The 24,343-nt window shown below is 48.5% G+C and overlaps 1 protein-coding gene across 1 annotated transcript in view; it reads right to left on the bottom strand.

Moving 5' to 3' along the window:
* Window positions 1-24,343, bottom strand: part of PDSS2 (decaprenyl diphosphate synthase subunit 2) — a 263,281-nt gene that overhangs the window by 11,674 nt on the left and 227,264 nt on the right. The window contains exon 8 of the mRNA XM_084774454.1: window positions 6,976-8,961. Within this exon, the coding sequence (XP_084630580.1) occupies window positions 8,803-8,961 (159 nt within the window). The 3' untranslated portion in view covers window positions 6,976-8,802. The remainder of the gene's footprint in view (window positions 1-6,975; window positions 8,962-24,343) is intronic.

The following is a 24,343-nucleotide window of genomic DNA, read 5'->3' on the forward strand; positions in this document are numbered from 1 at the left end:
TACTTGAGACAGGGTCTATATGTACCCAAAGCTGGCTTTTGACTCCGTCCATCTCTCTCTCTCTCTCTCTCTCTCTCTCTCTCTCTCTCTCTCTCTCTCTCTCTCTCCCCCTCCCCCTCTCCCTCTCCTTCTCCCTCTCCTCCCTCTCTCTCCTCTCTTTGGTTTTTTTGAGACAGGGTTTCTCTGTGTCACCTTGGCTGTCCTGGATTCACTTTGTAGACCGGGCTGACCTCAAACTCACAGAGATCCACCTGCCTCTGCCTCTGCCTCCTGAGTGCTGGGATTAAAGGCATGCACCACCAGCCTGGCATGTTTAAACAGTTTTAAGACAATCTGTGCCATGCTCTTCTGTTTAGAGACCTTACTCTGTAGTCCAGGTTGGCCTTGACCCGAAGGGTGACCTTTCTGTCTTATTCTATCAGGAAGTGCAGCAATTACAAGTGAAAGTCGCGTTGTGTAGCGTGTGTTGTATGTTTGTGTTGCACATCTGCAGAGGCCAGAGGTTGACAATGGGTGTCTTCCTCATTTTTTGATACAGTCTCTCAGTGAATCTGGAACACACATTCCTTCTGGCTCCCATCCCCCCAGGGCTCTTCTCTCAGTGCTGGGGACCCAGGCTCAGGTCTTTACTCAGCAAGCCCTGTAACTGACTGAACCCTCTTCCCCCAGCTATGTCTTTTCACTGTTTTGTTTCCAGACTGTATTATTTTGTGTGCATGAGTGTTCTAGCCTGCGTGCATACTTGTACCACATGCATGTGGTGATCCCAGACGTGAGGTGGTGTTGAAACCCTTGGAACTGGAGTTAGGAATGGCTGTGAGCTGCAAAGTGGGTGCTTTAGCTGAACCTGGGTCCTCTGTAAGAACAGCAAGTGTTCTTAGCTGCTGGGCCATCTCCCTACTTCCTCATGCTGTGTCTTGAGGCAAAGTCTAGCCATGTACCTCAGGAAAGCCTGGAACTCACTCTGTAGTCCAGACTGGCCTTGAACTCAGGAGCCCCCTGCCATGCCTGGTGCCAGGGATACAGGTGTCGCACACACAGCGCCTGGCCTTTCCAGTCTGGACTTGTTAAGATGGAGAACCTGCAAGGTCACTATTTTTCCAAGCAGAAGATTTAGAAAGTCAACTCATTTTAACACGCCTATCTACACCAGAGAAACCAAGTAGGAATGGAAGCGTAGATGCCTCATTTAGCATTTAAACCGCTCATTAGTAACAGCCGTGAGGACTGCAGCATAGCGGAAAAATGTATTTAGAGCCAGCAGGACCCAGGGTTGAATCTGGACTATAATTACAACCATGCAAAGAAACAGGTTCATGACAAATAAGCAGGAAGGAGCCAGACTGATAGCGTAGCCTGTAACCCTGGGCTTGGCAAGAGAACTGATAAACGTGAGTTTGAGGCCAGGTTGGGCAATGGGGCAACACCTTGTCTAAAAAAACCAAAATACAAAGCCGGGTGTGGTGATGCACACCTTTAATCTCAGCACTCTGGAGGCAGAGGCAACTGGATAGCTGTGAGTTCGAGGCTAGCCTGGTCTACAAATCGAGTTCCAGGGCAGCCAGGATGACACGGAGAAACCCTATCTCAAAAAACAAAAACAAAACCAAAAACCAAACCATAACATCAATAAAAATGAACCCCCCCACCCCAAAATCAACAAAACACCCTCCTAAAATCCAAAGGGAAGAAGAACAACCAGAGAGAATCAAAATGGCAGCTGGTTATTTTAGGGTAATGATTGTGATTCTTTTCTTGTCTGCTTTTGAGACAGGCTCACAAATAGCCCAGGCTGTCCTCAAACTTGCCATGTAGCTAAGGGCTATACTGAATTTCAGATCCTCTGGCTCCTCTCTCTGGTATATTGGAATCATAGGACCAGCTACCAGGCATGGTTTTACTTGGTTCTGGGAATTGATCTACTGGGTCACGTCATCATTTTTGTTTTGTTTTGTTTTTGTTTTTTGTTTTGGAGAAGCAGCGTTTCTCTGTAATAGCCTTGGCTGTCCTGGACTTGCTTTGTAGACCAGGCTGGCCTCAAACTCACCGAGATCTGTCTGCCTTTGCCTCCCCAGTGCTGAGATTACAGGAGTGTGCCACCACGCCTGGCCACCATTTAATTTTTATTTTTATTTTGTGTGTGAGTGTTTGCTTGAGTGTATATAAGAGTGCTATGTACATGCCTCGTGCCCATGGAAGTCAGAAGTGGAGTCAGATTCTCTGGAACTGGAGTTACAGACAGCTGTGTGATCTACCACACGGGTGCTGGGAACTGAACCTGGGTCCTTGGTACTAGCAGTTAGCCAGGGCTCTAAACCTCTGGGGCTGTGTCTCCAGCTCCACCCTTTACCCTTTTAGTGCTGGGTACTGATTCCAGGTGTTGTGATTACTAGTCAGCACTGTGCGGTTAATCCACACCTAGCAATGAATGACACCTTCTATCTTCCCCATTGTCCAGAATGTCTTTAAATTGTTTATTTGCCTAGACTTGTTAAAGAAGTCAGATGTGGTAGTGCACACCCTTTTTTTCTTCTTTTAGTCTTTTAAAAAAAAGGATTTGTTTATCTATTATTATTTATACAGTGTTCCTCCTACATGTGTGCCTGTAGGCCAGAATAGAGCACCGGATCTCACCATATGGTTGTGAGCCACTATGTGCTTCCTGGGAATTGAACTCAGGACCTCTGGAAAAAAACAGACAGTGCTCTTAACCTCTGAGCCATCTCTCCAGCCCTGGTGCACACCCCTAATTCCAGCACTTAGGAGACAGAGACAGGCAGATCTCTCAGTTTGAGGCCAGCCTGGTCTACAGAGATAGTTTAGGACAGCCAGGGTGAGAAGCCAGCCTGACTTACATGAGTAAACAAACAAATGTTTGGTGAAATGTTGATTAACTTCAGCATAGCCCCATTTGGTTGTGTTTGTCAGTTCTGAGACAGGGTTTCATGTAGCGTAGGATCACCTGAAATTTGGGTCTGGCCTCTGTCTTCCAAGAGATGTGATTACTAGTGTGTGGTGCCACACCCAGTGCTTTGAAGTAAACCCAGGGCTTTGTGCATGCTAGGCAAGTAAATAGGTAAAGACCCACTGAGCCACCTCATGAACATGGCTCATTATCATCTAACCAATATGGAGTTGACACTTTGTCCTATTTACTTTTTTTTTTTTAAGATTTATTTATTTAAGCTGGGCGTGGTGGCACACGCCTTTAATCTCAGCACTTGGGAGGCAGAGGCAGGCAGATCGCTGTGAGTTCGAGGCCAGCCTGGTCTACAAAGTGAGTCCAGGACAGCCAAGGCTAACACAGAGACCCTGTCTTGAAAAACCAAAAAAAAAAAAAAAAAAAAAAAGATTTATTTATTTATTACATAGACAGTTTCTGCCTGCATGTACATCTGAAGGTCAGAAGAGGGCACCAAAACTCATTATAGATGCTTGGGAGCCACCCTGTGGTTTCTGGGAATTGAACTCAGGACCTCTGGAAGAGCAGGTGGTGCTCTTAACCGCTGAGCCATCTCTCCAGCCCCTGGTTTTCTTTTCTATTGCTGTGATTAAACCACCACAACCAAGGCAACCAACAAAAGTGATTTGGGGCTTTATGGTTTCTGAGGTTATATTCCAATGATGGTAGAGTAAAGGCATGGTTGGAGGAAGGGATGGAGGGAGGGATGGAGGGGGAGAGAGAGAGAGAGAGAGAGAGAGAGAGAGAGAGAGAGAGAGAGAGAGAGAGAGAGAGCGCCCAAGCACACCAGGAATGAAATGGAAACCTCAAGCCCACCCCCAGTGATTCACTTCCTCCTTCTCAAACAGCTGTGAGCCTATAGGAGCATTCTCATTCAAACCACCATATTGCTCTTCTGGGCTCTGAGCCTAGCCTGCCTTACACATGCTAGGTAAGCCCTTTACCACTTACCTGTGTCTCCAGCCCTCAAACAAACATTTCTTTTGTAATACTTTATTGCGTGTGTGTGTGCACCTGTGCACACATGCTCACGTGTGTGGAAGTCAGAAGACAACCATGTAGAGTTGGTTCTTCCCTTTTGTTTTTTGTTTGTTTTCCAAGACAGGGTTTCTCTGTGTAGCCTTGGCTGTCCTGCAACTCATGATGTAGACCGGGATGGCCTCAAACTTAGACATCCACCTGCCTCTGCCTCCCGAGTGCTGGGTTTAAAGGCGTGCACCACTGCCTGGCCCTTCATTTTTCTTTTGCATGGCTCTGGGATTGGATTTGGGTTTCCTGCCTTGAGCACAAGTGACTTTATCTGATGAGCCATCCTCTTGGCCCCAGAACCAACACTTTAAAATTGGAGAATATTTTATCTTGTTTTCCCTATGAGTGTTTCGGCTGTAGAGATGTCTGTGCATGACCTGCCTGTTTGGTGCCCATGGTGACGAGCACTGGTTTCCCTGCGACTGTAGTTACAGACCACCATGAATTGCCGTGTGGGTTCTGGGTATTAAATCCTTAATACTCGCTTCCCTTTCTCCATTCCTATATTGAAGAGTTTAAAGGAAGATTTAGGGCTGGAGATGTACTCATCTGGTCAAGTACTCTTCCAGCATGTACAAAGTCCTGAGGTTTGGTCCCCAGTACCTCATAAGCCATATGGGTCACCCACCTGCCATCCTGGTACTCGGGAGACAGAGGCAGGCGGATCACTGTAAGTTCGAGGCCAGCCTGGTCTACAAAGCGAGTCCAGGACAGCCAAGGCTACACAGAGAAACCCTGTCTCGAAAAAAAAAAATTGAAGCTAGCCTGGGCTATATGAGACCCTGTCTTAAAAAAGGAAATCAAGCTGGGCAAGGTGGCACACGCCTTTAATCCCAGCACTCGGGAGGCAGAGGCAGGCAGGTCGCTGTGAGTTCGAAGCCACCCTGGTTTACAAATCGAGTCCAGGACAGCCAAGGCTACACAGAGAGACCCTGTCTCGGAAAGCCAAAAACCAAAACAAAATGGAAGCCAAATGCAAACAAAAAGCATAACATAAAAGAGATTTAGGGCCAAGGGCTTCTGTACTCCCTGGCCGAGCACTCCTTAGCATGAGCAAGGCCCTGTATTTGATTCCAAAACCACTAAAGAAAGCAAGAAACATAATGAGGCAGGAAACTGCTTTGCAGTTTCTGGAGAAGTTCAATAAAAATGTCTAAAAAAGCCGGGAGTGGTGGCGCATGCCTTTAATCCCAGCACTCGGGAGGCAGAGGCAGGCGGATCGCTGTGAGTTCGAGGCCAGCCTGGTCTACAAAGTTAGTCCAGGATAGCCAAGGCTACCCAGAGAAACCCTGTTTTGAAAAACAAACAAAACAAAAGTCTAGGAAAGGCATCTCTTGGGGTGGAGGACCTAAGAGGAAGGACAGTCCAGAGGAGAGGTAGTGTTGGTCACAAGAGCTCAGGGGCTGGCTGCATGAAATGGCTCAGGCCAGTGAGGGTGGACTTCCGGCATCTGCTGTGAGGATCTGTCTGTGATCTTGAAGCCATTTCAAAAGAGTGGTGCAGGCAGGGACCTGATATGCTTGCGCCGTAAATGTTCTCATGGGTGTGCACGCAATTCAACGGGCCTGCCCTCAGGGCTCTCAGATGGTCTATGTCATCACTCGAGCCATTTGCGTGGGCTATAACCCACCTGCCCCCCACCCCTCCCTCCTCTGTCACTTCCTCGGCTTCTTTCGCTGTCCCTCCCCCTCCCCCGGCCACACCCATTTCCCCACGTCTCCCTTCTACAATAAATCTGCTTATAACAAATATGTTGCGTGGAGGCATATTTATCAGTGTTAGAACAGAGAGAGTGAACAAGAGACTGTAGGGCTTTCTGGGCTTTGTCTGTTTGTTGGAGATGGTCTAACGGTGTAATACTGACTGGCCCGGAACTCACTGTGTAGACCAGGCTGGCCTGTAAGCAACAGGGATTCACTCACTTGCCTCTGCTTCCAGAGTGCTGAAATTAAAGGCGTGGGCGGCCACATGCAGCAAGAAGGTTTTTCTTTTTTTTCTTTTTTGGTTTTTCAAGACAGGGTTTCTCTGGGTAGCCTTAGCTGTCCTGGACCCGCTTTGTAGACCAGGCTGGCCTTGAACTCACAGCGATCCACCTGCCTCTGCCTCCCGAGTGCTGGGATTATAGGCATGCGTCACCATGCCCAGCAAGAAGGTTTTTCTTAAATCTGGGAGGGAAAAAAATGGAGGGAGACAAAGAAATAGAAGGATTTTTGGGCACAAGGGGAAGTGAGCATGCATAGTCAGTAAAAAGGAAAGCAAAGATTCAGGAACAGGGTGTGGAGCTGGAAGGGGGGCTCAGCAGGCACAGGCGTTGTGTTCTTACGAGCGTGAGGACCCGCGTTCACATTCCTGGATTCGCTACAGTCGGCCTGCCTGTGATGTCATTGCCTACCTGCCACGGGGTCGTGGCCCTGCCCAGGGCTGTATAAAAGCACCTCATCTCTCTCCCTCTGCCTCTTCTTCTTACTCCCTTCCCCCCTTTCTCTCTTCCTCTGTCTCTGTCTCTCTCTGGTGTACCCCTTCCCCCCTTCTCGCCCCATGCTCATCTAATAAACCTCATCTAACCTAATATCTGACCTCTGGTATCTTATTATCTTATCATTTTCTATTATTAAACATAAAACGGACTCCTGCAAGTAGCTGGCTATGTTCACGCATGCAGCTGTAAGCTCAGTGCTGTAGGGTAGAGATGGGGGCTGGGGGCGGGGGTCGATCCTGGGAGACAGGTGGGTCCCACTGCCATATACATGGCGCTTGGGAGATGGAGCCAGGGACTAGTGCAAAGCCATCTTCTGCTACCTAGTCTGTGACACATGAGACTCGCTCTCTCTCTTCCCCTTTTAAAGGAGGGGACAGAATAGCGGTCACAGAAGCTGCTGGTACCAGAGAGGTGGGAAAGGTCCCAAAGAAAGCAGAAAGGCCGGAGGTAAGAGCCAAGAATCCAGGACCTTGTTCTGTAAGGCAGACAGAACAGATTAGGTCACCTGAGGCGGCTGCGCCGGAAGCTCAGCGTGTAGCTCCTGTATCCCGTCACAGGCTCTCGAGGCTTCCCTCCCCTCCTCCTCTCTGGAGCTTACGTAACACTTTAACTAGTCCGATCAGAAACAGTAAACTTGGTTTGTCTTCAGCCAGGGTCTGTTTAGTTCACGCTAGCCTTTGAACTCACGAGGTAGCGCAGCCAGGCTGCCTCAGCCTCCCACATAGTGAAGTAGATGTGAGTATGGTGCGGGCTCCTTGCCTCGCACAGCCACCCAGCCGTACATCCGGACTCCTCCTCGGGGAAGTTAATGATTAAAGCATGCTCAGAGCTGCAGCGTTGTAGCTGTGGTTACTCATTAAGCCAGGTTCGCTGAGGAGATACATCTTAAACCGAGGCATGCAATGTTCCCTGGGCAATCTCTGGGACTGTGGTAGTGTAAACGGGTCCCTCGTCACGGAGCCCACTCAGAACACCGTAGCCTCTGCGGGCTTCCGTTTTCTCCTCAGTGCATGCCACACACTGGGTCTGGAGGAGACTTCTGGGAGCAGGAGCTCAACTGAACTAACTTCCCCTCCTCGTGAAGGAGTGAAGTAGGTAATAAGATCCGCTCATGGCGTTGGCTGTCTCCAGATAGGGCTGTAATTACAGCACAGAGGAAGAAAGGTAGCTGCGCCTCAATCGAGCTCACTTCCGTGAAGCCAGCCTTCATGTCAACGGCACTCTCAGATTGCACTCATGCAAACCACAGGAACCGCCCGTGAGCCACACCAAGAGACAGCAGCGTCTGACTGCAGGCCCGCGTGACTGTGTTCTCTGAGATTCAGTGTCTATGGCTCAGGACCAGAAGCTGATGCTCTGAGGTTAAGTCTCACCGATGAAGTCCCAGGACCACAGGTGACATTGCTGAAAGCTGAGGAAACCAGGGGTAGCCCCCCAAACCAAAGTGTCGTGCAAGGATACGCTGCACTTGAAATGAAAATGCCTCTGAATTGTATCTTTTTTGTTTGTTTTTGAGACAGGGTTTCTCTGGGTAGCTTGGGCAGTCCTGAAACTCGCTCTGAAGACTAGGCTGGTTTCCAACTCTGGGATTTGCCTGCCTCTGCCCCCCAAGAGCTGGTGTTAAAGGTGTGCACCATCACACCTGGCTTGAAATATGTCCTAAACCAGATGTTTAAGAAAAGAAAACTGGACAATATCTTACACAATTGAATCAACACTTGATAACACTTTAATATTCAACTTCAAGTATTTGGCAACTTCTTAACATTTCCTCTACCTCTCCAAAATCAGATAAAACCGCGAGCACAAGCCTCTCACATTATACACACAGAGACGTGATTTCAGGACAGCAAGCAGCATATGGATATAGTCTCTACTCCGGCAGAGTGGTCACAGGGTTGATGTGTCTCCCCTGGCTGGCGTCCAGTGTTTGTCTTGACACCTGCAGCTTCCACCTTGCACTATCATCTTTAGAAGGAAAACCACAGCCACCGCCCTGGCGCCATCCCGGGCTTGGTCCAATCAATAAGGACTTATTTCCTGTCCATTTGCTGAGGTCACGGGAGCGAGTCTCATTAATTATTTCTGTTGCTGCGGCCTCAAGTGTGCTCTGGCGTGACAAGTGAAAATTGTGTGACCTTTCTTCCTTCTCATTTTGTTTGTAGTGGTTCCAAAAGACAGATTCATTAAGCAGTGAGATAAAGGACTGGGGGAAAATACATATATTTTTAAAGTCATTAACACATTAGTTACTTCATCACAAAGGCTTGCCTGTCCACCTCATTCTCCGGGGTTTTCAGCTGTAGAACAATAGTGTCTTTTAAATTTGGTGTCATGAAAATCTGGTCACAGCAAACACAATGTTTTCTAAAGCCGATCTGGCCTCTGAGGGAGGGAAGCTCTCCAGGGCCTCCAGGGCCTTGTTTCCATGGTAACGACACAGGTCAATAGCTGAAGTCACACCTCTGCCAGCTTTGATTGTTTCTCGCAACTGTTAAGAAATAAATGCACAATAAGTCAGGTTTTGGTTGTAGGGTGAGGACCACAATTTAACTGGGGGGTGGGGGTGGGTTCGTGTTGGAAAAAGGACAGGAAACATGCAAATCCGGTATTTCTGCTCTCTTGAGGAAGGAGGCCACCTTCCCAGGTGATCTCCAGGCACCATCCCCTCCTGGAGGCTACATGACTGTGCTCCAGAGCAGCACAATAGGCTCCTATCAGCCCAATTCCGTCTCCTCCCACACCCACCTCCTGATCTCCTGAAAGTGGCAGCTGGGAAGGCAGGAATGAAGGCCAAGCAGTGACATGGCTGGCATTTGGAATTCAGCAGCCTAAAATTTATGCGGGGAAGCCTCCACTAACATCTTCATTCAAACTTAAAAAAGAATTTAAAAACACCTCATGTTGACACAATAGTAAAAATGAAAAGTCAAGAAAAACATGTATTATTAAATCTGACTATGACTTATTTAAAACCAAAACATTTTACAAGGGAAGAACGGAACAAAGCATTTTTGTAAAGAATGAAATGAACGCTCACTAACCAGCAAACTGACTTTCAACCTCTCTGTGATTGTAAAGGACCAAGGACTCCGGAGGGGCCACACTCACCATTAACCTCAGCACTTGGAAGGCAGAGGCAAGTGGATTTCAGTGAGCTAGAAGCCAGCCAGGACTACATGGCCAGATTTCTATTCCAAAAACAAACCAACGGACAAAAAAAAAAAAAAAAAAAGGAGAGGAGCCGGAGCTCAGTTCCCAGTGGCTCGCAGCATCCGGTAACTCCAGGTTCTGTGGATTCCACCGGCCACTGCACACATCCACACAACTAGTTAACCATAAAGTCTTTTTTAAAACCTAAACAAAATGATTATGATTTAGAGCTGGAAAAGGCTTCATTGTCTAGCCTTACATTCCTTTGCCTCAATTCAATAGTTTTCTCATCCCCTCAGGCAGGCACCAGGCAGTCCCAGGCTAGCTCACCTGAGGCAGAACTCTGAGACCCTTACAGACTGGGTGGGGCCAGGTAGCAAGGCCCAGTCAGTGAATCACGGAAGATGCTTGTTACATAGGGGCTGCAGCCTCTAGGGTATTCCCTCTGGCACTGGGGACAGACACCAGGCAGATGCTCTTAAGCCAGGATGCCTGAGTCACCGCAGGGAGTACTGGACGTCTCCCCTGCCTCTAACTACGAGGACATTTTGCGACAGGGTTGCTCTAGGAGCCCTGGCTGTCCTGGACATCAGACATCTGCCTCCGCACCTCCCTGTCCCCACCTCCTGAGTGCTAGGATTATAGGCATGCGCCATCCCTGCCTGGCCTGAATGTGGCCATTTCCTCTGATGCAGCCACTGAGTCCTCCTTCATCCATGCATCTCTGTTGGAACGCTCAGACTTAAGCTTCGCTCTTCTTTTCTACTGTGCTACCCTGGGATTCTCACCTTCCCCCAGCGAGGTTATTTTCTCACCTCCTAGAGAGCCTTCCCTTACCACTCTGCATCCCCACACTCCATCCGCCATGCCACACTGCCAAGAAGATGTACAAATGCAACGGCAGTCTAGTCTAAAATCCGTCACTGCCTTCCACAGCCACAGCAGCTCCAGTGGCCTCAGGAAGACTGAGGGTCCTTTCTCCAGCCTCACTCACACTCAGCTTCATTTCTCCCACCCTCCCTTTGCTCTTGTACTAGGGGGATCATCTGCTCTTTCAGAGCTCTTTCCACTCGCAGGAAGCTCCCCAGATTTCACCTGGATAGAAGGCACTCTGCCACTTGCATGATGGTGCTGGGGCTGGCTGCTCTTCTGCCTCTAGTGTGCCTCTGGAGTGCAGTATTGCTGCAGTGCTGTATTTTAATTTTCTACTCTATTGACTTCCTTGTGAGACTTTAGGCAACATACTGTATAATGTATGAAGCTCAAATAAAAATATATGCCGGTTTATTACTCTAATGATTAATCAAAGGGTCAGAGGTCCAGGAAACTCAGTGACTCAGGATAATAGAAGAGACCACACTCCTTTAAACCTAGCACTCAGGAGGCAGAGGCAGGCGGACTGCTTTGAGTTCAAGGCCAGCCTGGTCTACAAAGTGAGTCCAACACAGACAAGGCTACACGGAGAATCCCTGTCTCAGAAACAAACAAACAAACAAACAAAAACAAAAAACCCAACAACAACCTCCCCCAAACCAAACAAACAAAAAAGAAGAGACCACATTTCTTATTTTCAGTTTTTCTTATGTGTGTGTGTCTGTCTGTCTGTGTTGCGCAAGTTGCTTTACCTGCTAAGCCATTTCACTTGGGGGGAGGGGCAGGCAGCATCTTACTCTGCCTGGCCTACTCACTATACAGTGCATGCTTGACTCAGACTCATAGCAACTCTTCTGCCTCAGCCTCCCCCAAGAGATGGGGTTACAGGCAGGTAGCACCATGCACCTCGAGGCCACAGTTTCTAATGCCTTATCCTCCAGAGACGCTTACTGCTACTACACTTCGGATTCCGAGCACCTGCATTGAGCTGATTCCGGCCTAGGTTTCCCCGGCTCCTGCAATTCCTGAGCATCCTCACCCTTGCGGGGAAGCCCCTCAGCCTTCTCGGCTCTAAGTGAGGATCGTATCAACTCCTTGGGGATGGCTGGGCTGCGTGGGAGCACAGAGTCCAGGGTAGTAAAACCCACTGTCACACCCACTGCCACAGCTCAGCCTGGTGAGCTCTCCCTACAAGGCCTGAGTTGCTGTTGCCCGTGTCATTCCACTCAGTCAGGTCACGTCTACTTTGGTTTGATATACAGTAACCTCAAAGGCAGCTGGACTCAGCTCCTAAAGATCCTCAGTATGTAGCGTGTGATCTGCCATCTCCATGGCCCTAAGCTGGATAAGTCCAAGCTTTAGACTTCTACACTGGCAACGGCAGGCATGCAGATGCCTACAAGAGTGGTCCAATGCTGACTTTCTAAGAACTCTTGGAGCATCTACTACATGTACGAGTTAAATGGTCCTTATCTGTTCAAGGATCAGGAGCTAATTAAAGAGAAACTGAAATGCAGCAGTGCCCAGGCAGTAACGGGGACTCTAGGCACAGGGCCGACAACATTAACCAGGACAGACTCCAGAAAGCTTTGCCGAGAGAGTTTGATGGGATGCAGGTTCAGGGGTAGCAAGAAAAATATAAGAAAAGAGAATAGCAGAGGGCAGCATGCAGAGGGCAGGGCAGGCACACAGGCAGAGGGCAGGCAGGCAGGCGCCCAGGCAGAGGGCAGGGCAGGCACACAGGCAGAGGGCAGGGCAGGCACACAGGCAGAGGGCAGGACAGGCACACAGGCAGAGGGCAGGGCAGGCACACAGGCAGAGGGCAGGACAGGCACACAGGCAGAGGGCAGGGCAGGCACACAGGCAGAGGGCAGGACAGGCACACAGGCAGAGGGCAGGGCAGGCACACAGGCAGAGGGCAGGGCAGGCACACAGGCAGAGGGCAGGCAGGCACACAGGCAGAGGGCAGGACAGGCACACAGGCAGAAGGCAGGGCAGGCACACAGGCAGAGGGCAGGACAGGCACACAGGCAGAGGGCAGGAAAGGCGCTCAGGCAGAGGGTAGCACAGCTGGCCGACCTAGGTGTCAGGGGACCCAGGACTGTGGGAAGGATTGTAAGCTTGGTCACAGGTGAAAGCAGTCTTGGTGGGCTTTGCCCTTGAATACACCACAGATACTCCCTGAGATTAACCTTGAGATAAACTGGGTGGAGCCATCCTGGGCCTGGAATTCAGGAAGCTGACCTGGGGACTCCATCTGGACTATTGTGTTTCTTTTCTTCTTTTTGTTTGTTTGTTTTTCGAGACAGGGTTTCTCTGTGTAGCCTTGGCTGTCCTCGACTCACTTTGTAGACCAGGCTGGCCTCGAACTCACAGCGATCCGCCTGCCTCTGCCTCCCGAGTGCTGGGATTAAAGGCTGCACCCGCACCCCCCCCCCCCCCCCCCGGCTGACTATTGTGTTTCTAATCAACTCTCGATGGGAGGAGGAGACTGGCCCTTACACGTGAGAGAAACAACAAGTTCAAACCGGGCTTGAGCACACATGGGTCAGGAAGAGGATCCGCAAACAGGCCAGACCAGCGCACAGGCCAGAAACACCTAGGGACCCGTCCTGTGGAACGGATACCGGAAGGTTCACTCTTGTTTCCCTTTAACCTTTTTTCCCTCTTGTGTAAGATAGTTGGGTTGTATAATAATGTTTAATTATTAAAAAACAGAGCCAACACAGAACAGCTCTGAAAAACCAGGCTAAGAAATTTCTATTTTTTTTCTTTAAATTTTAATTATAAGCTAGGTGGTGGTGGTGCACATCTTTAATCCCAGCACTCAGGATGCAGAAGCAAACCTTTGGGTTTGAGGTTAACCTGGTCTACAAAGCTAGTTCCAAGGCAGCGAGGGCTACACAAAGAAACCTTGTCTTGAAAAACCAAACTAGGGCTGGAGAGATGACTCAGAGGTTAAAGGGCACCAACTGCTCTTCCAGAGGTCCTGAGTTCAATTTTGAGCAACCATATGACGGCTCACAACCATCTATAATGTAATCTGATGCCCTCTTTTGGCCTGCAGGTGTATGTGCAGACAGAGCACTGTATACATAATAATAAATAAATCTTAAAAAGAAAAACAAAAACACCAAACTAACCAATCAACCAACTAACCCACTTCAAAACAACACAAAATTTAATTATCATGGGTTTGAAAATTCCAATGCTGTATGTGGGAGTCCGGGCACATAATTCCTGAATCCTGGTACCCAAGAGTTAAAAACAGGAGGATCAGGAGTTCAAGGGTAGGGCTGGAGAGATGGCTCAGAGGTTAAGAGCACTGACTGATCTTCCAAAAGTCATGAGTTCAATTCCCAGCAACCACATGGTGGCTCACAACCATCTCTTCTGGCCTACTGACAGAATGCTGTATACATAATAAATAAATACATCTTTTTTTTTTTTTGAGACAGGGTTTCTCTGTGTAGCCTTGGCCATTTTGGACTCACTTTGTAGACCAGGCTGGCCTTGAACTCACAGTGATCCACTTGCCTCTGCCTCCCGAGTGCTGGGATTAAAGTTATGCGCCACCACGCCCGGCTTAAATAAATACATCTTAAAAAAAAAAAGAGTTCAAGGGTAGCCTGGACTACATAAGAAGCAGGAGAGAGGGAGGGGCTGCAGGCAGTATGCTTGTAAACTACCTCTCCATCTATTTTTTTTTTTTTTTTTTTTTTGGTTTTTCGAGACAGGGTTTCTCTGTGTAGCCTTGGCTGTCCTGGACTCGCTTTGTAGACCAGGCTGGCCTTGAACTCACAGTGATCCGCTTGCCTCTGCCTCCCGAGTGCTGGGATTAAAGGCGTGCGTCACCACCGGCTCATTTGAAGATTCTTGTGGTAGAGTATGCCAGTCCCAGCTGACTCATGGGGTATGGCATCACAAACTCTTTTTTTTTTTTATTATTTTTTTTGGTTTTTCGAGACAGGGTCTCTCTGTGTTAGCCTTGGCTGTCCTGGACTCACTTTGTAGACCAGGCTGTCCTCGAACTCATAGCGATCCACCTGCCTCTGCCTCCCGAGTGCTGGGATTAAAGGCGTGCGCCGCCACGCCCGGCCTGGCATCACAAACTCTTAAACATTTCAGAGCCTCCATTAGGACTTGGCTTGGGCATGTCTTCGGCAGTAGGGTGCATCACTGTGATCACAGCAGGAGAGCTAACTAGAAACCCCTTTGAAACTCACTTTACTATCATTGTTACTGTACACATCACATGTTTATGTGAGAGGGTAATGTGAGCGTGTGCAGCTCACCGTGCCAACATGGAGATCAGAGGGCACTTTCAGGATGCCACTCTCACACCACAGGCTCTTAAACTCACGTTAGGCTCCCAGCAAGTGCTTTTACTTGTTGAGTCTTTTTTTTTTTTTTTAAGATTTATTTATTTATTTTATATAGATGAGCGCTCTGCCTGCATGTACACCTGCATGCCAGAAGAGGGCACCAGATCTCATTATAGATGGTTGTGAGTCACCATGTGGTTGCTGGGAATTAAACTTACGGCCTTTGGAAGAGTGGACAGTGCTCTTAACCTCTGAGCCATCTCTCCAGTCCCTTTGCTGAGCCATCTTGCCAGCCCAGAAAGTTAACAAAAAAGGTTAGGTAATTCTCTATCATCTTGTCCTTGTCTTAGACTTAGTTCAATATTTTCAGTTTTTTTAATTAAGAAAGAAGTGTGCCTGGGTCTTTTGCCTGCAAGTCTGTCTGTGTACCATGCCTGTGCAGCACCTAAGGAGGTCAGAGGTGTGAGGAGGCTGGAGTCACAAACCCAGAGCCAGCCAGCGCTCTTAACTGCTGATGCATCTCTCCAGCCTCATCTGATGGTTTTCAGCCATTTATTTATTTATTTCCAAACCACGATCAAAGTTCACACACTACACATTTTTGGTTTGTGTTTGCTTGTTTGGAGATAGTCTCTTATAGCCTCTGGGTGGTGTTGAACTTGGGAAGGTCCTCCTGTCTTTGCCTCCCATTGCTGGAATTACAGGCATGCGCCATCATGCTCAATGAAGAAACAACATTTTAGTATCTCTATTTTCTGATCCTTTTCTGTTTTTCTTCTTTCCTTTGGAGACAAAATCTTATCAGGCATCTTTGTATGCTAGATAGTTTTTACTCGTATTGTCTGGGAGGAGTATCCTCAGAAGAGAAAATGCCTCTATCCAGATGCCTGTAAGTAACTTTTGGACATTGTCTTGATTGATGATTGACGTGGGTGGGCTCAGTGGTGCTGTGGCCCCAGCGTGGCTTGCGCTGTGATAGAAGCAGGCTGAGTGTGAGCAAGCCAGCAGACAAGTGTTCTGTCATGGCTCTGCTTCAGTTCCTGCTTCTAGGTTCCTGCCTCGAGTTCCTGTCCTGACTTCCCTAGGTGACAGGGTGTGACCCGGGATTGTAAGAAATAAACACTGTCCTCTCAGTTGTTTCTGGTCATCACAGCAAAAGATTCTCTAACTAAGAGAGCCAGGCTGTCCTGGAACTTGCTATGTAGCCAAGGCTGGCCATGAACTTGCCCCAGTGCTCTTGTCTCTGTCTTCTGAGTACTAGATTACAGGTGTGGGACACTGTGCCCAATGACACTGTCCTTTTAAAAGAAATAGGCTATGCTGTAGATTACTTTTATGTTGTAGGACATCTTGCATCCTACATTTCGGTGACTGTTTCATTTAGTTTGTTTCTTTGTGGATTTTATTTCACATTTGACACTGACTGAGTCTCTTGTAGTCTAGGCTGGCCACCAACTCACTGGGTAGCCAAGGCTAATCATCAGATTCTGGTTCCCTTGCCTTTATCCCGTGGGTGCAGGGATTACCAGCCTGTGTGTCACCTACCTCCTTTATAGGACTCAGGGACTCGGATTCGCTAGGCAACTGCTCTTTTAGCTGAACTACACTCCTCACCCTTCTGTGAACTTTACTGAACCAGGTTCGGCCTGATGGCAGTTAACAGAGCAGTTAATCTTGCAACAAGTGAATTAAACTGCAGACTGCTAGACTCTTCCCCCGGAATGTTCAAAGGCTTAAATTCAGTTCTTCTCAGAATCTGCAGGAGGGAAGAGAGAACTGACTCCCCTAAATTGTACTCTGACCTCCACCTGTATACCTTGGCACACATATGCCCACATAATACACAAACACAAATAGATAGTGTGATTTTTAATTTTATGTTATTATTTTTAGTTAAAATGTAATGAAAAAAAAATGTGCCAGGTATAGCGGCACATGCCTTTAATCCCAGCACTCGGGGGTGGGGGGTGGGGGGTGGGGGGTGGGGGGTGGGTGGGGGGTGGGTGGGGAGGCAGTTGGACTGCTGTGAGTTTGAGGCCAGCCTGGTCTATAAAGCAAGCAAGTCCAGGACAGCCAAGGCTATACAGAGAAGCCCTGTCTTGAAAAAAACAAAAACAAAAACAAAATGTAATTACACATGTAAAATTACATTTAAAATATAATTAAAAATATGAGTACAATATTGTTTGAAAAGACACATTAAGTTGAGCTAAGGAAAAAAAAAGCTGATCATGAGATTCACCTAAGAAATGTTAAAAAGCAGATGTAGCTGGGCGTGGTGGTGCACACCTGTAATCCCAGTACTCCAGTGGCTGGCTGACTTCCTCCCTCCCTCCCTCTGTCTCTCTCTGTCTCTCTGTCTCTCTGTCTGTCTCTGTCTGTCTCTGTCTGTCTCTGTCTGTCTGTCTGTCTGTCTGTCTGTCTGTCTGTCTGTCTCTCTCTCTCTCTCTCTCTCTCTCTCTCTCTCACACACACACACACACACACACACACACACACACACACACAAACTCTGCAGGAACCTAGGCCCCATTCATGGAGAAGGAGTTGAAACTTCCAGGGTCATTCTGGCGAGTCAGGATCACCCTCATCTGAGTGCACTTTATTCCACGGGGCATTTATTTTGGACACTGTATTTTATTCCTTTTTTAGAGTTAAGAGTCTTGCTATTGCCTAGGGTGGCCTAGAATGCCTAGGTTCATGCGATTCTTCTACCAGTCTTCCAAGTGGCTGACACTTCGTCAGAGCACAAGAAAGAAAACTGGGCTGGTAAGATGGCTTCAGAAAGTAAAGGGGCTTGCTGTGAGAGCCTGGGGACCTGAGTTCAAGCCTCAGGACTGACACAAGGGTAGGAGGAGAGAACAGACTCCACAAAGTTGCCCTCTGAGCCACACACCCACACTGTGGCACATGTGTCCATACATCACGTACACCTACACACAAAATAACAACAAATAAGTAAATTTATAAAGTTCAAAAACCAATTCTTTACTTCTGGCTTCATGCTTGTTTTGACTGGAAAAAGCAAAAACTGATAGAAAGAAGTTTGGTTTTAAAGGCTTGAAAAACACTTTTGACACACAACAACACACATAAATTTTAAAAAAGATGACTCATCAGCACTTTAGAGCACTGACACAGTTAAATCTTGACATCAACCGTGTAATTGTGTGAGTGCCGTCCACCTGAACTAAGCTAGGCAAATCCCCTGCTAGAGGAGGCAACTAAAGACACTGACAGGAAGAGAAGAGGATGCTGGGTAGGGAGGTGGCATGCGTTTTTACTTAATGCTTATTAAGTTCCTGGGCGATAAGTGCTGTTCATGGGAGCTGTCTAAGCCGAGTCTCTGGCTGCCTTGGGAAGTGAGGGGTCAAGTTCAAGTTCTTCTGCAACATTAAAGAAGCTGCTGGCTGCGGTGGCCCCATGCTGCTAACTCCAGCACTCTGGAGGCAGAGGCAGGTGCAGCTCTGAGTCTGCAGCCAGTCTGGTCTACAGAGTGAGTGCCAGGCCAGCCAGAGTTATTAGTGAGACTCTGTCTCAGGCATACAAAGCTCTTAAAATCTTAAAGGGAGGTTCCCGGCATGGGAGGTGAATGGTTCCGGGGGTGGGGGTGGGGGTGGGGGTGGGGGAGGCAGTAGCACTTGTGCTCAAGGATGCCAGGGAGATGGGGACACTGAGCATTCTCACCCTCCCACCTCGTTTTACCGCAGAGGATCCGGGGATGAGGTGCTGAGGGATGTGACCAAGAGGGAGGATCTTCCTATCTGTCTGTCTGTCTGTCTGTCTGTCTGTCTATCTATCTATCTTCCTTCCTTCCTCTCTCCTTCCTTCCCTTCTTCAGACAGGGTTTCATTCTGTAGCCTAATCTGGCCCAGAACTGGCAACAACCTTCCTGCCTCAGCCTCCAAAGGCTGGAATTACATGCAAAGCTACCACAACTGGCCTCTCTATGTAGTCCAGGCTAGCCCTGAGATTGTGACTCTCCTGGCTCAGACTCCTGGGTACGGGGATTACAGGCTGTGATAAATGCCTAGCTGTGATAACCTTATCTACTAGAGAGAAGGAACACTGTTTACTTAAGCGTGACCACATAACTGGAGATAAAGGAGGTCAGCATCTTGAAAAACAAACATTAGAGTCCATGAGGCAAGCCAGGCATGGTGGTGTGGACCTACAATCTTAGTCCTGAGTTACATAATGGGTTCTAGGCCAGGGGGATCCTTGTCAGAAACTAAACTCAAACCAAACCAAATGACAAGTCATCACAATTTTGGACACTGGGGCAACAAACAAGGAGATGCAATCCAGAAGTCAATCAGTGAAAATGTGGCCTAAGGCCATGAGCAGGGACAGCCCTAGAGATGAGCCCTGAAAAACAGCTGTACTAAACATGAAGCTAAAACCAGGGCACCAAGCTCTGTTCAAGGAGCTCTTACCCTCCTGTCTGTGGGGCATGGCTGGCACCTGCTCCGCACATAGCCCCAGGTGGTGACAGGGCTCTCCCTCAGCAGGCTCTGGCTAAGGAAAGGCCTACAGAAGACTAGTGTTGGCAGGATATTAGCTACAGTTTAAAAAACCCTCCCTTGCTGGGCGTGGTGGAGCATACCTGTAATCCCAGAACTCAGGAGGCAGAGGCTGGAGGATCACTGTGAGTTCGAGGCCAGCCTGATCTACAAAGTGAGTCTAGGACAGCCAGGGCTACACAGAGACCCTGTCTCAAAAAACCAAAAAAAGAAAAATATAATAATAACAACAAATTCTTTTCTTTTCCTTTTCAGACAGTATTTTAGGTAGGTCAGGCTGTGAACTTGCTATGTAGCCAAGGGTGGCCTTGACTCCATCCTCCATGCTCTTGGTTAGGGTTTCTATTGCTGTGGAGAGACATCATGACGGGGCAACTCCCAACCCACCCCACCCAACTCTGCTCTTTCTGCAGGGAGTGCACATGAGGTCCTTCCCAGCTACTGAAGGGCTGTGGAGAATCTCAAGAGGTGGTGAGCAACTGACTCATCATATGGTGCAGGATGCAACACAGATCAGTGTTATGGCAGGGCTCCAGCAAGACTGTTAACGGGTGGCGTGTGAACGCCAGGAACGCAGGCGACTGCAGTGGTGTCCCCGTGTCCCCGGCACAGGGTCATCGTTTTGGAGCAGAACTCAAACACTGGCAAAAGCAAGTTCACGCGTTGTTATCACTGAGCTACACTGCGTCCTGCAGTGTGCCCAGGGTTGGGAGCAAAATGGCCCATTGAATGAGAAACTGCACCCTGAGACCACAGCACGCCTCACACGATGGGCAGGGAGTCTACACCCTGAGACCACACCACACCTCACATGATGGGCAGGGAGTCTACACCCTGAGACCACGCCACGCCTCACATGATGGGCAGGGAGTCTACACGCTGAGACCACAGCACGCCTCACACGATGGGCAGGGAGTCTACACGCTGAGACCACAGCACGCCTCACACGATGGGCAGGGAGTCTACACGCTGAGACCACGCCACGCCTCACATGATGGGCAGGGAGTCTACACCCTGAGACCACGCCACGCCTCACATGATGGGCAGGGAGTCTACACCCTGAGACCACACCACGCCTCACACGATGGGCAGGAAGTCTACACGCTGAGACCACGCCACGCCTCACATGATAGGCAGGGAGTCTACGGTAGTGCAAGAGCAGGGCAGGGGCAGCAAGAGGATACAGCATCCACATGGACAAGTCAATAAACAAGCTGTTCAAGACCGAGAAGCAAATTAGGGCTTGCACCCCAGGCATTGCTCCCCCACTGCGTGGGCCGCTCTTGTCAGTCTGCACCCCCATGCCACAGCTGTTTCTGCTGGTGCCTAATGTGAGAGTGAGCACGCAGTCCTCCTGTTAAAATTTTCATTTTGGAAACAGGCACTGATTTCTCTATATAGCTGAGGATGACATTAAACCTCTTGATCCTCCTGCCTCCATCTTCTGAGTGCTGAGATTACAGGCATGCGCCACCACGCCTTCTGCTTTCATTTTTTCTGTATATGGGTGTTTTGACTGCATGCATGTTTGTGTATCACATGCAAGTCTGGTGTCCTTAAAGGTCAGAAAAGGGTGTGTCTGACCTCATCGGCGGTATCACAGATGATTGTGATGCATCCAATGGGTGCTGGCAATTGAGCCCAGGTCCTCTAACCACTGAACCATCTTTAAAGCACCCCTCTCCCACGTACAACTTTAATGTGGCACGGGGGACTGAACCCAGGGCGCCATGCATGGTAGGCAAGTACTCTCTCAGTGAAGGTATAGCCTCAGCTCAGAATCCCTCTCTTATTTCTTTTAAATGTATCATTATTGGTGTGTGTGTGTGTGCTAATGTGCCATGGTGCACACATAGAGGTCAGATGCCAACTCTCTGGGCTGGTTCTGTTCTATTTTTCTGTGGATCAAGGATCACACTCTGGCTGCCAGTTACAAGCCCCTTTAAGCACTGAGCGCCTCCCACTTGACTCTTAGCTTCAGAAATAGCAGAGACTTTAGAGTTTAGATTTCGGAAACTGAGCCCTTCACGGGTAAGCTAGAGTTTGGCAAAGAAAATGATAATATGGATTTGACCAGGTAAGCAGAGAAATGTTCTATAGTGCGTTCATGTTGCAGGTGAAAGCAACCGCCAGCGCCATGGTGCTAGGACTCAGCACTGGCTTTCCTTCCTTTAGCACATGTCTCGGGGCTACTTAAATGAAGATGCAGAAGGGACGCACAGTGTGACTTGATTTTCAGATGTCACAGTGCCAGAGGGACAGCTGACAAATGGCCACCATCAAGATCGGCATGGTCTGACGCTGGCCAGTGAAACGTCTAACGGTGCTAATGGCAGAGCTGTGCATCTGGCTTTAACTAACTGAACAAGTAAAAGCTTTGATTTGGCAGTGATTCATAGAAAGTTTCAGAATCTCTGAAACTACATTCTTGATCTAAGCCAAGACCATGCTGTGGGCATAAAAGGCAAATGCACGCGTTGTAAGCACCACCAGATGGTCATGTCTAAAATACAGGTGTGGATGGTCTCATTGCTGTCTTTGAAAGCTAACAAGTTTAAAATACCACGTTCAAGCTAGGCACGATAGTAAATGGCTTAACTTCAGCACAGGGGAGGCTGAGGCAAGGCAATCATGGTATCAATCAAATAAGGACGTTTCAAATAATAAAAATATTAAAATTAACGTAGTGAGCCCCTTGAATTAGTTCCTTCGCTCTGCTGTGATAAGAAGGCATGGAGCATAGAATGCAGAGAGAAGAGTTTGTTCTGGTTCACTGTTTTAGAGGGGACTCTGCAGTGCCTAGGTAGGAATGCAGGAAGCCAGCAGACCACACCTCTAAACTCAGCATAGAGCAAGCTGGAAGTGGGGCGGGTTGCGGACTCTCAAAGCCTACCCCAGTGCTGTCCTTCCTCCAATAAGGCTGCACCACCTCTCCAACAGCACCACCAAGAGTGCCAAATGCCCACCCAGCCTAAGAGGGACACTCTGATTCACACCATCATTCCCTTTCCAAAACCATCACCCCAAACCACACCCCCTGCCACTCCCATCACCCCCCCCCCGCCACGCCCGCCACTCCCATCACCCCCCAACCCCCCACATCCCCCCACCATCACCCCCAAGCCCCTCCCACTGTCACCCCCCACCCTCTACCCCCAGAGTTCAATCGCTGAACCCACATGGTGGAAGGAGACCCACATAGTGAAACGACAACTCCTGCAAGTTGTGTACATGCACACTTGACCCCCACAAAAGGCCAGAAGTCTGGACAACTTAGTGAGACCCTGTGTCAAACACAATGAGGTAAAATAGATAAATTTATTTTTTTTAGAGCTGGTAAAAACTCTTCTAATATGAAAAACATGGAGTACTAGGTAACATGCTCACATTTTAACAAGCCCATCTCTGCTTTTGTGAATTAGACCATTCTGCGTACTAACACAGGAGCACATGATACTGGGTACACTGATTTTCATTTCCTGACAGAGTTCTTTCTGAGACCCAAAACCCACTGAGATGGGAGATAAAGGAAGATGTGGGCGCTGGGTCAAGAATGTCACTGTTTCTAGAGATGGTGGCACTCTAGGCACAAGTGAACAAGCCACCCGCGCACTTTTGTGGAGTCTAATGGGAAAAACTTTTTAAGCTCAAGTAACTCAACAACTACAAGATTAATTGATTTCTATTGTGTCTCATAATAACACGGAAAACAGGACTGGGGAGACAGCTCACCGGGTAAAGCACCTGCTATGAGTTCGAGTCTCCAGAACTTGTGTAAAAGCCGCATGTATAGTGTGAGTCCCTGTAACTAGTGTTCCTGAGGGGACGTAGGCAGAAACAAAAGAATCCCTGGACGCTTGCTGGCCCAGCTAGCCTGGTATGGATAGCCAAAACAAACCCCCAAACACTACAGAGACCTGCTTCAAACAAGTGGAATTAGAGGAAGAACATCTGAGGTCGTTCACTGAGTGCTGCATGCACGAGGCAGCAAACACTGTGCCATATTCACACAAACATGGAAAACACAAAGGGCAGTACGCTCAGGACACTGCACCTCTAGCAGAGCGAACTCAGGCTTCGCAGCTGGACACGAGAAAGAGAGTACTATGTCATACAGAATTATCGAGACGAAAACCTATGATTATTTAGATTGGCAAGTTTAAAGAAGAGCCTGGGTTGCCACAGGGCCCTTGTGCAGCACGCCCACAATGCACCCAGCTTCACGTGTGAAGATTCATGGCTGTCTCACACCAGCTCATGTATGAGTGTCTTGTCTACATGTTTATTTACTTATTTTGAGCGCTGGGGATGTAACCTAACCACGTGCATGCTCAGCAAGTGCTCTACCATTAAGCCACATGCTCAGACTACGACCATTTTAAATTTAAACCATTCTCTGTAAAAGAGGCAAACAAAACCAAACCCACAGGGGAATAGAGACGGCTCAGCAGTTAAGAGCACTTGCTGCTCTTGCAGAGGAGCCAGGTTCAGCCTCCAGTTCCTATGCAGCAGTTTACAGCCATTTGTAACTTCAGTGCCAGGGACTCTGTTATCTTTTCACTTCCGCAGGCTGCGGGCATGCGTGACACACACACATGCAGACAAAACACATAACACACAATATTTTAGAAGATAAAAGTGTCTAAAATTGCAGCTGGGAAGCTGAGACAGAGCGCTTGTGGCTCAAGGACGCATGGGACATACAGGGAGACCTGCCTATACAGGAAGGAGCGTGACTGCCCACGACACTTGGTGCGACTCTCTCGCCCTCTCTTCCAACATGGCTGTTAGGCGCAGGCTAGATGATGTGGAGGTCTCCTCACTGGAGTGAAACTCCACAATGTGTTTCAAGATTGTAATGGCTCCTTAACACATTGGTGAGTTCATATAGTGGCGTGCCAGCCACAAAGAGAGCAATGTCACCCAACAATTCACACTACAGATGATCATTGCTGAAGAGATGCCACCTAGCAAACACACAAGCACAATTAAACTCTGT

The sequence above is a fragment of the Acomys minous genome, assembly GCF_964271855.1.
Source record: "Acomys minous genome assembly, chromosome: 3".
Classification (NCBI taxonomy): Eukaryota; Metazoa; Chordata; class Mammalia; order Rodentia; family Muridae; genus Acomys; species Acomys minous.